The following is a 14,814-nucleotide window of genomic DNA, read 5'->3' as shown; positions in this document are numbered from 1 at the left end:
GAGCCGTTACTCAAAATGTTTTATACTACCAACCTTTTTCCCATTACTCATTACCAAGTGAGGTTTTATGCCAATAATTATTTTGAGTAATTACCAATAGTGTCCACTGCCTGTAACACCTTAAATGTTAATTGTGATTCTCACTTCGGTATCTAAATGCGTCAACACTCATGGAGTCAATTTTAACACCCCAGTTTTTGCAGTTTTTACAGAGGTCATTAAAGACCACAATAAATGTCCACAGGTTTGTTTTATGCACAAGTTGGGATACACCAAGTGAGAATAATGGTCTTTGACAATTACCAAACATATCCAGTGCTTTTAATAATTGCATACTATGCAATTAGGGAACTTTTGGTAAGCAGTTTGCAACAAACAGCTATTTTCTTACCAAACAGCCCGTAAGACTACCAACTGGTTTGACCTCTTATTAAGTACTAGTTGTTATGCAAATGAGTTTAAAAATTACGTCGCCATGAACAAAAATGAGTTTAAATTATTTCCTACCACAATATGCTCTACAAATATTTTGCATAACTTGTCAGTTCTATTGTGAAGCCTGAAATTAGAAATATGAAAAACAAGAACACATGAAAAAAGAATAAACATTGAGAATATTAATTGCTCTTTCGGGGAGCATAGAGAACTTTTTTCTTATCATGGTCAAACATCAGAAATGATTGTAAAAAAAAAACTTTCCATAAAACTTTACTTGCTTAGGTGCTGTAGTTATTGAGAAAGGAGTGAACCAATGTTACGAAAATTACTTAAGAACTGGTAAAAACTAAACTAATGCCGTTTTACGCGACTCTCCTGACAACATCGCTATGTGGTTTTCACATTTTTAACAAAAACTTGACGACTAATAAAGCTGAAACTTCAACAGGTAAATTATATTACAAACATCTTCATTCACAGTGTATAGATTAAAGATGCTATGTCAGTTTTTTGGCCGATTTGACCCATAAATTTTGATTTAAAATTCAATAGTTATTTTGATGGGGGTCGAAAAAGTTACAAGCTTTCATTTGAGCCATTGCTCAAAAAAGTCCGCCAATTATTAGTAGCAGTGAAATAAAGTGCTCAATTTTTTTTTTCGGTATCCCGACAATATATCACGTGACCAATATTATATGTTTTATAAGAAACGTTTCAAATTGTTGTCATGGTTCCTGACCATTAAAAGTAAAAGTTAAACTTTTTTCGTTAGAGCGGGTAACATACTCTTTGAAATACCATTCACGCAAAAACTCTATTTTTTAATGTTTGGGGCAAAAAATCTGACATAGCATCTTTAACGCATGTCAAAAACAAAAGGTAGCAAAACCCTTTTTAAAGGGCCTATGTGCTTATTGTAGGAGAAAAATATAATGTCCACAGATTTACACAAAACTTACACTGTTTGAAGATAATTATAGTAAAAAGGTTCCCGGAAAATTTAACTTGCTGAGGTGCTGTGGTTTTTGAAATATGAGTCCGTTGACATTGTGTTTTGTGTTACAAAAAGTACCCTAATCCTTTAACGCATGAGCACTATGCCGTACTCCAGCATTGAGGCACAGTCTTTAATTCCCTAACTATAATCTACTTCAATGCACAACATCAATCGTTTTTAAATAACGTGTTGAATATACCACTAATTATGAAAAAAAAAGAGTTGTTGAAATTCTGAGTACAATAAAAAAAAAACTAAGTATGGGTTCATTGGACCCAACTCACCTGACTTCATCATCACAAAAATCTTCGTTGGGCCCTTGTGAGTCAATGCCGATCTTAAAGGTGAAGTATACTTGGTTTTTAGAACCGTTCGATTACTTAAAGGAACGTTGCAGAATTCGTAAGAACCAAAAATCGTGAAGATCACATATTTACATAAAACTTACACTTTCTAATGATAATGATAATAGAAAACATCCCTTGAAATATTTCTGTCTAAAATTTCATATTTGATGAGAAATAAATAATATAATTTCGCGTTTGGAGTGTATCGCTCAGTGAGCGTTTTATTCGTATTTTGTTTTGGCATCGATGCAGCGCAAAATTTGTAATCGGTTTTTCACTATTCTCTCGTGACCCAGAAGGCCGATCGATCTCAAACTTCTTCAGGTTTGTCAGTGTGGATTACATAAAATTGCTTACACTGCCAGAAACTTTTTTGCTAGCAAAACCAATTTTATAATGTTCCTTAAAGCGAAAAGTGCTTTTATGCAACAATGCGTTTCGATGCTAAACATAACCTTCAGCTTGACTCAAAAAAATCACGAACAAGGCAGCAGAGAGAAACAGCACGTGACGTCACTGACGCGTCAGTGTTAGGGTTCAATAGCCTAAAATGCCGACTTAATTACGTTAATTGAAGTCTCATGAACAAATTTTTAGTCCACATCACACAGTAACGCAATTTTGAGGAAATCAACTGCACTGCATGCACAAGGAAAGCTTAAGCATACAAAATGCATTCTCCGAGTGTCTGTGATAATTTTCACAGGACTCGGGGAAAGTACCGTGTAGGCCTACACACTGCTTATATAAACATCGGTGGATGGGTAAAAACAAAATAATATTATTTGTTATTCCCGATGCAAATTTGACAATATTCTTCTAGCTATAACTTACTATCACAAAAAATATCAACTGAAATGTGAATTATTGTTTTTCATGGAGCTGCAGTTAGACCTTTATCACGGTGTGGCCATCTTGATTTGACTCCATTCCAACTCATTGTAACCAAACTGAGGCTGGATGAAATAATAGTCTGGTGCCATGTTTGCGCAATGAATGAATAGCATTCATTACTGTTATTGGAAACAGGGAACATGACCAAGATGGTGACAGCGTGGTAAAGGTCTATTTTCTCATGTGACATGACCTTTATGCAAAAGCATTTTTCTACGTGATCATCCTGCTGGCTCATGTTTTTCTCATTTTTAAGGGCGCCAGATTTTCACCAATGCAGATCTGTCTTTCGACCATGCTGTTTTGCGCCGGTTTTTCGACTCACTGGCAGAGGAACTCGTGCCCTCTTTGAAAACTTTCCAGTCGGTTCGATCTGCAAAGAAACAAAATAATAACCAGTCTTCTTACTTGGTGTATCTCAAAATATGCATAAAATAACAAACCTGTGAAAGTTTGAGCTCAGTTGGTTGTCGGTTGCTAGATAATAATGAAAGAAAAAAACACCCTTGTCACACGAAGTTGTGTGCTTTCAAATGCTTGATTTCGAGACCTAAAAATCTAATTCTGAGGTCTCGTAATCAAATTCGTGGACAATTATTTCTTTCTCTACGTTACTTCAGAGGGAGAGCCGTTTCTGACAATGTTTTATACTATCAACAGCTCCCCACTACTCGTTACCAAGTGAGGTTTTATGCCAATAATTATTTTGAGTAATTACCAATTATGCTAATGCCTTTGTCAGTGCAGAGTGATTACCAATTGATGACATCTTAGTTAATTGCTTGGTGTATATAAATACTCCACAAGCATGGCACTGGGGGCTGACCCGGGTGAGCCCCTGGAATGACGTCAAAAGCTATTCGAACGAACCGGGGCATACCGGGGTCGACACAGGGAAGCTGTTTAAAACGAACGCACCCAAAAACGACTCCCCAAAATGGCGCTTACAAGAATGTTAGTGGTGTTGACTTGCTTTCGGCAATTGGGTTTTACTGTAAAACATCGATTGTTCGTCGCTGTAGTATTCCAACCACCCTCCTTTTGCATGCAACATAAGAATCGACAATACGTAGAAGTAATAGTCAAGTGGTGGCACATTATATTGCCCTATGAGATAATACACGAGTTAACCAACTTGGGGGACAATTGATATAGTGGGCCCCACCCTGAAAACAAGTGGAAAGGGCTTGCCCCCCCCCTCCCCAAGATTAACGCCCATGTAAACAAAGTGTGGTCCTGCTTTGCTTAGTTTTCTATAGTTTATCATAACTACCTTGATTTTTATTCAAGATGGCTGCTGTATCACTTCCCGGAAACTCTGGTTCTTCCTCCGTTCCTTCCAACGTTGAGACTCTGCTCGGGGAACTAGAACTAGATGAGTTCTCTGGATCTGGTTCCTCATCATCGGTTCCAGGAGTGCTGTCAACGCTCAATGAGATTGGTTGAACGGGTTCCTGTTCCGGTTCGTCACTCGTTCCTTCGTCTCCATACGTTCCGGATGACATGCTGAGTGACATGAAACTAGTCGACCTCTCTGGTTGTACTTTCAAATCGTCATCGATGTCTTCCATCTTCCCCTGGCTGGAGGCTGAGGTCACTGAACCCTCTTGCTTCTCTGTTTCCAGTTGCTCCTGATCCGGCGCTACAAGCTCCGGGTCCGGCTTTTCATCCGGAACTTCCTCCTCTTTTTGTATTTTGTTGGTGATGACGAAAAGTCGCGAGGGGGCTCCCGATTGTGACGTCATTATGGAGCTAGTCACTCCTGTGTTCTTGCCCGCTTGCCCACTTGTTGATGACGTCAGAGACATGACTTTCGTTGCTGTCTTGTCGGGATTAAATTTCATGATTTTACGACGCACCTAAAACAAGAATATTTGATAACTTTGTAAAGACAAAGCAGTAGCTTACGTTGACTTCTGGGTACTTTTTTAGACGCAGTTTGTGACTTCTCTCTAGCCCATAACTGCTAAAAAGGGATTTCAAGCAGCATTTTCTGCGAGCCAGTCAAGATGATTATATCACGCCGTAAGAGGGCGCACTGTAATGATTTATAATCGAGCGAAGTATATTATCCACTCTAGATCACCGCTGCGTGGGCCAAGACTACCCCAACATTAAAGATAAAGCAGCACCGGCTCACAACGTGATTCAAAAGAGGACGCTATAAGACTAAATGACTGCAGATTTTGCTTTTTGGGCGGAAGACAGACCGGAGTTAGGATGGGAAGGGGGGGGGCATAATCGTCTGCAGCATCAGGTTAATTTGAATTTGAACCTTTTTAATATTCTGAATAATGTTCCCTTTTCTTTTCTACGGGAGTCTGTATAATTGTTTTCAATAATTATTGTAACTGGTTTGTGAGTTCTTATAAGACAAAGTTCTTGAAATGAATTAAGACAAGTAACCCCCCCCCCCCCCACTTCAATGCCCCAAACCGCATGTTAATAGTTACCTCATGGTCCAGGAGACATTGAGCAACGAAAAGGAACACGCCCTGTAAGAATCGTGAAGAAAAAAAGCGAATCTAAGTACAGTGAAACAGAATAAAAATCAGATTTTGTTTCATCATGATATTTTGATGCAATGAGGGTTTGTACAAAAGAGTCACAGAGAATGGACTTCCTGCAGGCACAGCGTGTACAAAAACTCACCAGAGAACAATTATGACATCTGACAAAGTATTACAAATTTTATGTCCTATATTTCTATCATTTGTGCGATGGATGCCATATTATATCAAGCTATTCCTTTGGCAATCTCGTATCCATGGTAATAAAGTAACATTCCTCAAATGGCCAGTGTCTTCTCTTGCCTGCCTTGAAATGCTCTTGAATATACACCTGCGATATGGTAAAGCACTGTGACATGCTATGGGAAAGCTCCATAGAAAGAGGCCAGAATAATAAAACATCATTTCGTCTTTACCAACTCACACCTGATATCTCCATGTGATTCCCCTGTCTAAACAATGGACTTTAAAGGGAAGGTACACGTTTGGTAATTACTAAAAACCAGTATTAACTTAAAAACTGACTTTGGTAACGAGCATTTGAGAGCTGTTGATAGTGTAAAACATTGTGGGAAACGATTCCCTCTGAAGTAGCATATATTTTGAGAAAGAGTTCTCACTTAAATAATGAATGATTTAAACATAAGTACTTTAGTCCTATCTGAAAGCACACAAATTCGTCCAACAAGGGTGTTTTTCTTCCATCATTTTTTCGCATTTTCGATGACCAATTGAGCTCAAATTTTCACACAGGCTTGTTATTTTACGCTTATGTTGTGATACACCAAGTCAGAAGACTAGTATTTGACGATTACTAAACGTGTTCTGTTCCTATAAGCTTGTAATTGCTGCTGACTGCCCTGACAGTTACTACTCACCATCGATCCATTTTAGTTTAATGACCCAAGTATTGACAATGTAAACACTCTCACTTAAAATTATGTTTATAGTTTAACAGTTTTGTTGACCAAACTCAAACTTTAATGTAGCGTTCCCGGAGCAGTGTAACTTGCTTTACTCACCTGTAGTGTATTCAAGATGACGAAGATGTAGCTGAATACGGCAGATTGGTAAAACAAGCCGAAGAGCCAGGGGATACCAAGCATGGGCTCCAGGATAAGAACCAGCCGAAGACCAGCCCTGAGAGGGAAGAGTAAAAGTTCATTAATTACATTTGAATACACATTCATTAAAATGGCCTTGCAAAACTTTTGTAATTGTCAACTCGGTGTATCCCAAAATAATAACAAACCTGTGAAAATTTTAACTCAATTGGTCGTCGAAATTGCGAGAGAAAAATGGAGGAAAATAAACACAAGTTGTGTGCTTTCAGACGCTTGAATTTGATACATCAGCTTAGGTCTCAAAATCAGTTCAAATATTTTAGTGAGAATTTTTTTATTTCTCAAAAACTACGTTACTTCAGAGGAAGCCGTTTATCACAACTATCAACATCTCTTCATTGCTCGTTACCAAGTAAGATTTATGCAAACAGTTTTGAGTAACTGCTAATAGTGTCCAGTGCATTTAAGGTGAGTGATTTCTTTTGAACAGTTAAAGGAACACGTTGCCTTGGATCGGACGAGTTGGTCTATAAAAAGGCGTTTGCAACCGGTTGTCATAAAATGCATATTGTTGGAAAGATACTTTAACAGTAGAATACAATGATCCACACAAGTTTGCCTCGAAGTTGCGTGGTTTTCCTTTTACTGTGCGAACTAACACGGTCGGTCATTTATGGGAGTCAAAAATTTGACTCCCATAAATGGCCGACCGGGTTAGTCGACGAGGTAGAAAGAAAACCGTGCAATTTCGAGGCATGTTTGTGTGGATCATTGTATTCTACTTTTACAGCATCTTTCTACCCATATGCATATTATAACATACGCTTTTCAAAGACCAACTCGACCGATCCAAGGCAACGTGTTCCTTTAACTCAAAACAGACAGGAAAACTCGTCCACCCAGAAGTCTCTTTTAAGGAACTCACTTCATTTTCTGAGCTTCATCTTTCTTTTTGTTGGTCTGAAGGGACATAAATATGAAAATCAGCTTCACCAGTAACGCTGTATTCGCCTGAAAAGTAAGCAAGAAGAAATAAGCGTAAGGACAACAGGAGGAAAACCAAATACTTATAGGGCACCACCAAAAGTCGAATTAACTATGCGGGCTAAAAACGTTCCCTTTGCACTAAGGCATAGGCCCTTTTCGAAACCACGGCTTCGGCGTTGGATACGGCTACAGGCTTCGTTCTCTCGTCTGAAGCCCTGAGCACGTACGCAAAGCATGCGCAAATTGTCAAAACAACCGCGGGGCCAAGCTAGCCTGAGCCAAATCCAAAGTCGTAGTCGCGGTTTCGAAAGGGGCCAAAAGACTATGTGGAAAATTATCCCTATATAGGACTCTTCCTCTGTGCTGTAGGCTATAATACAAAAGTGTATCAGGCGGGGTTATGTGGAAAGCCATCTTCACGCATAAAGTATGCCTTGATTACTAACTCTGAGCAATGACCACGGGAATGACCCGTGAAGTCTGCTGCCACCTAGGGTCCGGAAACCTCCAAGAACCGTAAAAATGCGCTTTTGTGAATAATATTTGAGTGTTAACTAACCATGATAATCACCACGACAGGTGCTAGAAACGCCCAGCGGAAATTAAAATCAGTTGACAGCCAGCAAGCCCTGCAAAAAGAAATATAAAAAATATTTGAAAAATGTGTCAATGAGTTGCCTTAAGACAAGAAAACTATACGTGCCCTACGTGAGTCCAATATTTATTATTGTAGTACGATTCTACAAGACTTACTGATCATTTTTGTATCCGTCAAAGTTGAATCCCATTGAGATAAGAACGATAACTGCTGGGCAACCTGAGACAATCAAAACGAAAAATAAAAAATAAGGTGACTTTGTATTTCGAAGGCCCTTCTCGAAACCATGGATTTGACTTCGGCTTCGTAGCTAAGGCTAAGTCTGCCTGTTTGAAGCATTGTATCCAAAGTGCATCTTTTCAAAATAACCGACGGAGCCTGTATGAACAGAAGACGTGGTTTCGAAAAGGCCTATGCTCTTGTCTTTTAAAATAAGTCTGCTGCCACCTAGCGTTCGCAAATGCTTCTTTTCAGAAGAAGTTTAATGACATTTTGAACTAAATTTATTTTCAATTTCAACTATATCTCTATATCTCTGTTGTCCCTATCCAGGGCACTGTAAGTTTTCTGACACCTAGCGTCCGAAAATGTTTTTTTGAACTCTCATTGATTTTTAATTGAAGTCTTTGATGTACTTTCAGGGCCACCTTACATACGCAAATACTTGATGCGCATGTTAGGCATGGAATGAGTTGCATGCTGGTCTAGCTAGCGATCAATTTTGATCGCTAGCTAGACCAGCGCGAAACTCATTAAACAGTTGGCGCTTGCGCAAAGGGTATTTTGTGAAAAGGTCTATACAAAGCTATGATCTCACTTACCCCATCCAACAGAAAGCCAAACTGGCATCTTTACTTTCCATCGGAAAGTGGGCGTGGCCTTGATCAGCAGGAAAGCGCCCTCTAGGAACATCCAAACAAAGGCAGCCAATAAGAAGAAATGCAGACTGATGGCGATACATCTGCACGCAACCTGCACAAAGAAAGACAATTGGCCCTTCCCATGTAAATCATTATGGCAATATAAACAACTTATCTAATCTTATTGGGGTTTTTTGTGTGAAATCGTGCACAGTAGTTCATTTGTGACGTTCAAGCCCTGCCATTTTGACGACTGGCAATGTTTATCTCAATAAACAACAGAGTAGTTATACACCGCGGGATTTAAACTAATTAATAGCAACCCCACAGTCTTACCTACATATAGTCTAGATATTTCATTACATCATTCCATTGGAGGGACCAGATATATTATTTGCGCGGGCTTGTTTGTTTACGAGTCAATGGAGAACTCCCTTGAGACAGCGGACCAGCCCATGTTATAAAAAGCCTAGCACGTGAACAACCTTGCCCTGGTCACAGTTGTTAACTGGCAGTGTAAGACCCTTTAGGCAGTATGACTCATTGACTCCGAATCTCCAGTTAGAAAACACTTCTTATAATAAATTATAACGACCTGTTTGTAAACAAGTCAACGGAGATTCCCTTGTGACAGCGGACCAATCCATGTTGTAAAAAGCCCAGCGGGTAAACAACCTTGCCCTGGCCACAGTGCAACGCACTAGACTTACCTCATCTTTTGTATCCAGGAATAAGAACAAGATGTGAGCAGCTAGAAGTGCGAATGCGAGATCAGCATGAATCACAATCCTTAAACTTCTCATTCTGTAAAAAGTTGTTTTGGAATTAAAACCGAAAAAGGAAAGTCTAGTAAGCTTTTTGAAAAGAATGAACCACAAGAAACTGTTTAACTTCGTTAAATTATGTTTAATGTCTAACGGAGTGGGGTGCCTGTTGGATTGTTTCTGCGCTAAACATTATTTTGAATAATTACCATTGTAACAAACCTCTGCTTTTTCTGTATTATGGTTGGCTGAAACACAGTCACGTGGGGTGACCTAATATAGTCTAGTGTTTTGAGGGAACCAGTTCCGAGCGGGCACTAGTCTTTGAAAATAGTGCCCGTTATGGCGGCCTTGTTTGACTTGAACCGTGAACAGCATCTACAAAACTTCTGTTCTTATTTCACATTATTTTGAGACCGAGCTGTGTTATAAAACACATAACCAGTCAATATGTGTATAATAGTGCCCAGTGCCTTTAAAATAGTTGAAATATGTGTTAACGGCTCTCTTTGCAGTTCCTTAAACTAATTGTTCCATCATTTCCCTCAACTCACCTGCACATAGCGTATACTAACAGTGTAGCGGTAAGGCATGTGATTGACAAGGCTAGGCCTATCTTAGTCAGTATCTCAAGGATTCGTTCATCTCCTGGACTCAGTTCAAACTGTGGGATATAAAAGGTAAATATATGATTTTGTATAGGCATTGCATGGTGAGGTATCAATTTGGTTTGCTGTAACACCGTGTATCTACTTGCCAGGTAGAGTTTAAAGGGAAGGTACACGTTTGGGAATTGTCAAAGATCAGTCTTCTGACTTGGTGTACCTCATCATTAGCATAACATAACAAGGCTGTGAAAATTTGGGCTCAATCGGTCATCGAAGTTGCGAGAAAATGATAAAAGAAAAACACCCTTGTTGGACGAATTTCAGATAGGAATAAAAGACTTCTAGCTAGAAGTCTTTTATTATTTAAGTGAGACTTACCTCCTTCTCAAAAACTATACGTTACTTCAGAGGGAGTTGTTTCCCACAAAGTTTTATACCACCAAGAGCTCTCCAATGCTCGTTACCAAGTCAGTTTTTAAATTTAATATTTGTTTTGAGTAAAACTACCAAACGTGTACCTTCCCTTTAACTTGCTTTTTAACTACTACCTGGGCAGAAGGTATAGCAACTGGGCTGGGACTATAGGATCGTAATTAACTGCACTACCGCGGAGTGAGTTCTTAAATTGGTTTTAACGTTTCCACTAGCTTGCTCAAGTCATCGTCAGGAGACTGAAGAAATATTTGAGAAAATAACACCTAATTGAAAAGTTTTTGCAAAAGTTTGTGTTATAACGCAATTTACCGGCTTAATCTAATGATTAAATATTTTGATTGTAAATTTGTAACGCTCGGATGAAAGGCAGTGGACACCTTTGGTAATTACTCAAAATAGTTATTATCATAAAACCTTACTTATTAACGAGTAATGGGGAGAGGTTGATAGTATAAAAAATTGTGAGAAACAGGTCCCTCTAAAGTTTTCGAGAAAGTAATTTTCCACAAATTTGATTTCGAGACCTCAGATTTAGAATTTGAGGTCTCGAAATCAAGCATCTTAAAAGCATACAACTTCGTATGCCATGGTGCGCGACAAGGGTGGGTTTTTTCTTTCATTTATATCTCGCAACTTCGACCACCGATTGAGCTCAAAATTTCACAGATTTGTTATTTTGTGCACATGTTGAGATACACCAAGCTGTGGAGACTAGTCTTTGACAATTACCAATAGTGTCCATTGTCTTTAACAGTAACCAAGTGGAATATAATATTTAAAATAGTTATCAATTTACCTCAACTGGTCTCATCAGTATGGCGAAGCTTGTTAGATGAGTACAGCTGCACTGCACGAAGGTCGAGTTCTTGTAACTCACACTGCAGCCTTCATCTGACCAAGTACTGCAACAAAAATAATGGTAAAATTCAATCATTATTGATAACGTATTGTGTTAGTTTCACTTCATTTTATTGCATTGTCTACTTCATTTTCTTTGTTCGATTTCACAAAGAGTCCTAACTTTTGGAGATATTACAAACTGGTCCTAGGTTAGGATTAAACCTGTCCTATCTCGAGAAAAGACGAGTCTTAACTCTTAAGTGAAATTCACCCTTGGTTAATATGCAGCCAAGGACCCGCATAAAAGAGGGCTATATCGATCACTTTAATAACCAAGAACCCTTTCTTGAGAGAAGACAATAAAGAAAGTTTCAACTCTTGACGTGTCATGAAAACCCAAGAAAACAATTTCAGAGAAAACCCACAGTCAGGTCACATAGGGACTGAAAATAATAGTAGGCATTGTAGTTGTAGATCAGGCGCGATAAGTATAATCAAGCGCATTACAATAATTATCTCTTCTTTTCTTGGATTTAAAGTTTATGTTTATAAGCAGGAAATAATGTCCCCCTGCGAGACTCCCCCCCCCCCCCCCCTCCCCCACCTCACACTGGGTGCGTTCGTTTAGCTCCCCTGGGTCGACCCCGGTGTGTGGCGGTTTTTTGTCTAGGACGAACGTGGGTAATTATCTGCACTTGTTCGTCCTGGGGGAAAAAAACGCCACACACCGGGGTCGACCCAGGGACGCTAAACGAACGCACCCAATATAGACCTTTTCGCAAATACCGGGGCGCGCGCGTAAAGCTTGGAATTAGGTGCATTATGGTCTTGCTGGTATCCAAATTTGATCCATATATATCCCACAATGCACCTCATTCAACAGTCTGCGCGTGCGCATTGGTATTTGCGATAAGGTCTATGGTGTACATCCTCCTTCTGATAGCGCCCTCTTTTGACTAATCTCCTTTAGCCAACATTAATTTCCCCTGAGGCCATTATCTCCAAGCAGTGATTTCCCTTGGACACTAAACTCCATGCTGTGGTCAACCTACCATCAAACAACTGCAGGAGCACCGACCGAGCTAGGTTACTATCTCCCAAACTTTGCGCCCCTTTCTTAAAATTCTTTATCCGCCCGTACAAACCAAACCTCACAGAAATACGACGGCGCATGATTTGTCCCTTAAAGACACCGGGCACTATTGGTAATTGTCAAAGGCCAGTCTTCTCACTTGGTGTATCTCGACATAGGCCTATGCATAGCGTAACAAACCTGTGAAAATTTGAGCTTAACTAGTCGCGAGATAAAAATGAAATAAGTGACACCCTTGTCACACGAAGTTGTGTGCTTGCAGATGCTTGATATCAATACCTAAAAATCTAAATCGGAGGTCTCAAAATCAAATCTACTTTACTTCACAGGGGGGGGGGGGCGTTTCTCACAGTATTTTGTATACTATCAACCCTTCCCCAATACTCGTTACCAAGCAAGTTTTTATGCTAACAATTATTTTGAGTAATTACCAATAGTGTCCAGCGCCTTTAAATAAGAAGCCACATACGAAAAAGACATTGCATGCCAAGCAGTACCAGTTGCCAAACTAGTGCCCATTAGGAAACCAATAACAATAGCAATCCCTATCTTCCTGGGTGATGAGAAGCAAATATGGTTAAGTATCTCAATTATGGACAAAATGGACATTACGGGCTTGGAGTGAGTGGAGTGGAATTAAAGGGACACGTTGCCTGGGATCGGGTGAGTTGGTCTATGAAAAGCGTTTGAAACCGTTTGATTTAAAGGCAGTGGACACTATTGGTAATTACTCAAAATAATTATCACCCTAAAACCTTTCTTGATTACGAGTAATGGGGAGAGGTTGATGGTATAAAGCATTGTGAGAAAAAGCTCCGTCTGAAGTGACGTAGATTTCGAGAAAGAAGTAATTTTCCACGAATTTGATTTCAAGACCTCAGATTAGAATTTGAGGTCTCGAAATCAGGCATCTGAATGCACACAACTTCGTGTGACAAGGGTGTTTTTTCTTTCATTATTATCTCGCAACTTCGACGACCAATTGAGCTCAAATTTTCACAGGTTTGTTATTTTATGCATATGTTGAGATACACCAAGTGAGAAGACTAGTCTTTGACAATTACCAATAGTTTCCAGTGTATTTAACAGATTGTCTTACCTGTCCGTTTCTTGGAAATAACAGCACGAAGCTTCCTCTATACTAGCGTCATACTGAAACAAGATTATAAAATAAGAATATTATAATATAGGTTTTCTTGGTCAGTTTCGGTACAAGTACAGCCAGTTTAATTTCCATGCGTTCGAATTAAAGCGATTTTGCCAGACCAGTTGTTCCTGTTTTTCAAATTGAAAATGTGTGCATTAAGTTTCTTTTGGTGTCATTCGAGTTTCTATAGCAATAATGTTCAATTGCATATTATTCAATTTAGCAAAACTTGTTAGACTACAAAAGCCCTGTGAATTTGAATGCTGTTTTGTTGAATGTGAAGTTGAAAGTTTGTTTGTTAAGTTAAATGACGCAACATTACTTTTGCATAGGTCCAAACGGAATTTAATGACCAATTTAAGCGGCATTTAATTTCGTGCGAAATAGAATGGTTTGGTGGTTAAATTGTGTTTTTATTTGCCGAGAAAACATTATACGTGAAATGCAAAAAAAAGGCCTCCACCTGTGAAACAAAAAATTCATTGGACATTCACCTTTAAGTTTGAACAGCAAAAGACTAGTCCCTACCATTGTATTTTAAGGGAAAAAGTCATTGGACATTCGCTTGACAGACATTTTATTTGAATGACCAATGTCCAATATTAAAATAGCAAGGGTGTCATTCAGTTAGGGTTGTACAGTGAGTGTCACATTGGACAAATAGCCACGTAGATACTCACTGTACAAACCTATACGAATGTTCAATGTCCAATATCGAAACAGCCAGGTAGACATTCACTGTACAAACCTATATGAATGTTCGATGTCCAATATCAAACTGTCATTTTATTTACCGGGTAAATAGGAAATCCAAGCACCACGGGATCCTGATGGAAATCTTTCAATTCTGTCTCGGCCTGATCAAGAACCTTGACCGCCAATACATCACTGCAAAACCGAACTTCAATCTCAGCATCCTTATAGATTGGTGAATCGTATTGTTGCTTGGGTATAACTTCGGTCTCAGCGGAAACTTCAAAAGGAAGAAATAAATTGTATTTAAAATGAGTCCACTGTGAAAACACAAACCACTAGAGGGCCCACAGGAAACCTCAATTGAAGGCACTGGACACTATAATTGGTAATTACTCAAAATAATTGTTAGCATCAAAACTTACTTTGTAACAAGTAATGGGGAGCTAACATCGGAGAAGCGGCTCCCTCTGAAGTAACGTGGTTTTCGAGAAAGAAGTTATTTTCCACGAATATGATTTCGAGACCTCAGAATAAGA

General features: G+C 39.1%; 1 protein-coding gene across 1 annotated transcript; it reads right to left on the bottom strand.

The window, feature by feature from the left end:
* Window positions 1-2,819: 2,819 nt before the first annotated feature.
* LOC117301789 (putative adhesion G protein-coupled receptor E4P) lies at window positions 2,820-14,472 on the bottom strand (the record flags this gene model as incomplete). The annotated part of the gene is made up of 13 exons (XM_033785799.1): window positions 2,820-3,049; window positions 3,950-4,535; window positions 5,130-5,171; window positions 6,209-6,326; window positions 7,176-7,261; window positions 7,797-7,866; window positions 7,991-8,054; window positions 8,657-8,807; window positions 9,406-9,499; window positions 10,014-10,123; window positions 11,299-11,404; window positions 13,535-13,587; window positions 14,377-14,472. Coding segments are annotated over 13 exons (1,698 nt in total), but the record flags the coding sequence as incomplete, so codon positions are not given.
* Between the last annotated feature and the right edge of the window lie 342 nt (window positions 14,473-14,814).

This window comes from Asterias rubens, chromosome 17 (assembly GCF_902459465.1).
Source record: "Asterias rubens chromosome 17, eAstRub1.3, whole genome shotgun sequence".
Lineage (NCBI taxonomy): Eukaryota > Metazoa > Echinodermata > Asteroidea > Forcipulatida > Asteriidae > Asterias > Asterias rubens.
Note: the sequence above shows the minus strand (reverse complement) of the source record. Positions and strands in the feature narration are given on the sequence as shown.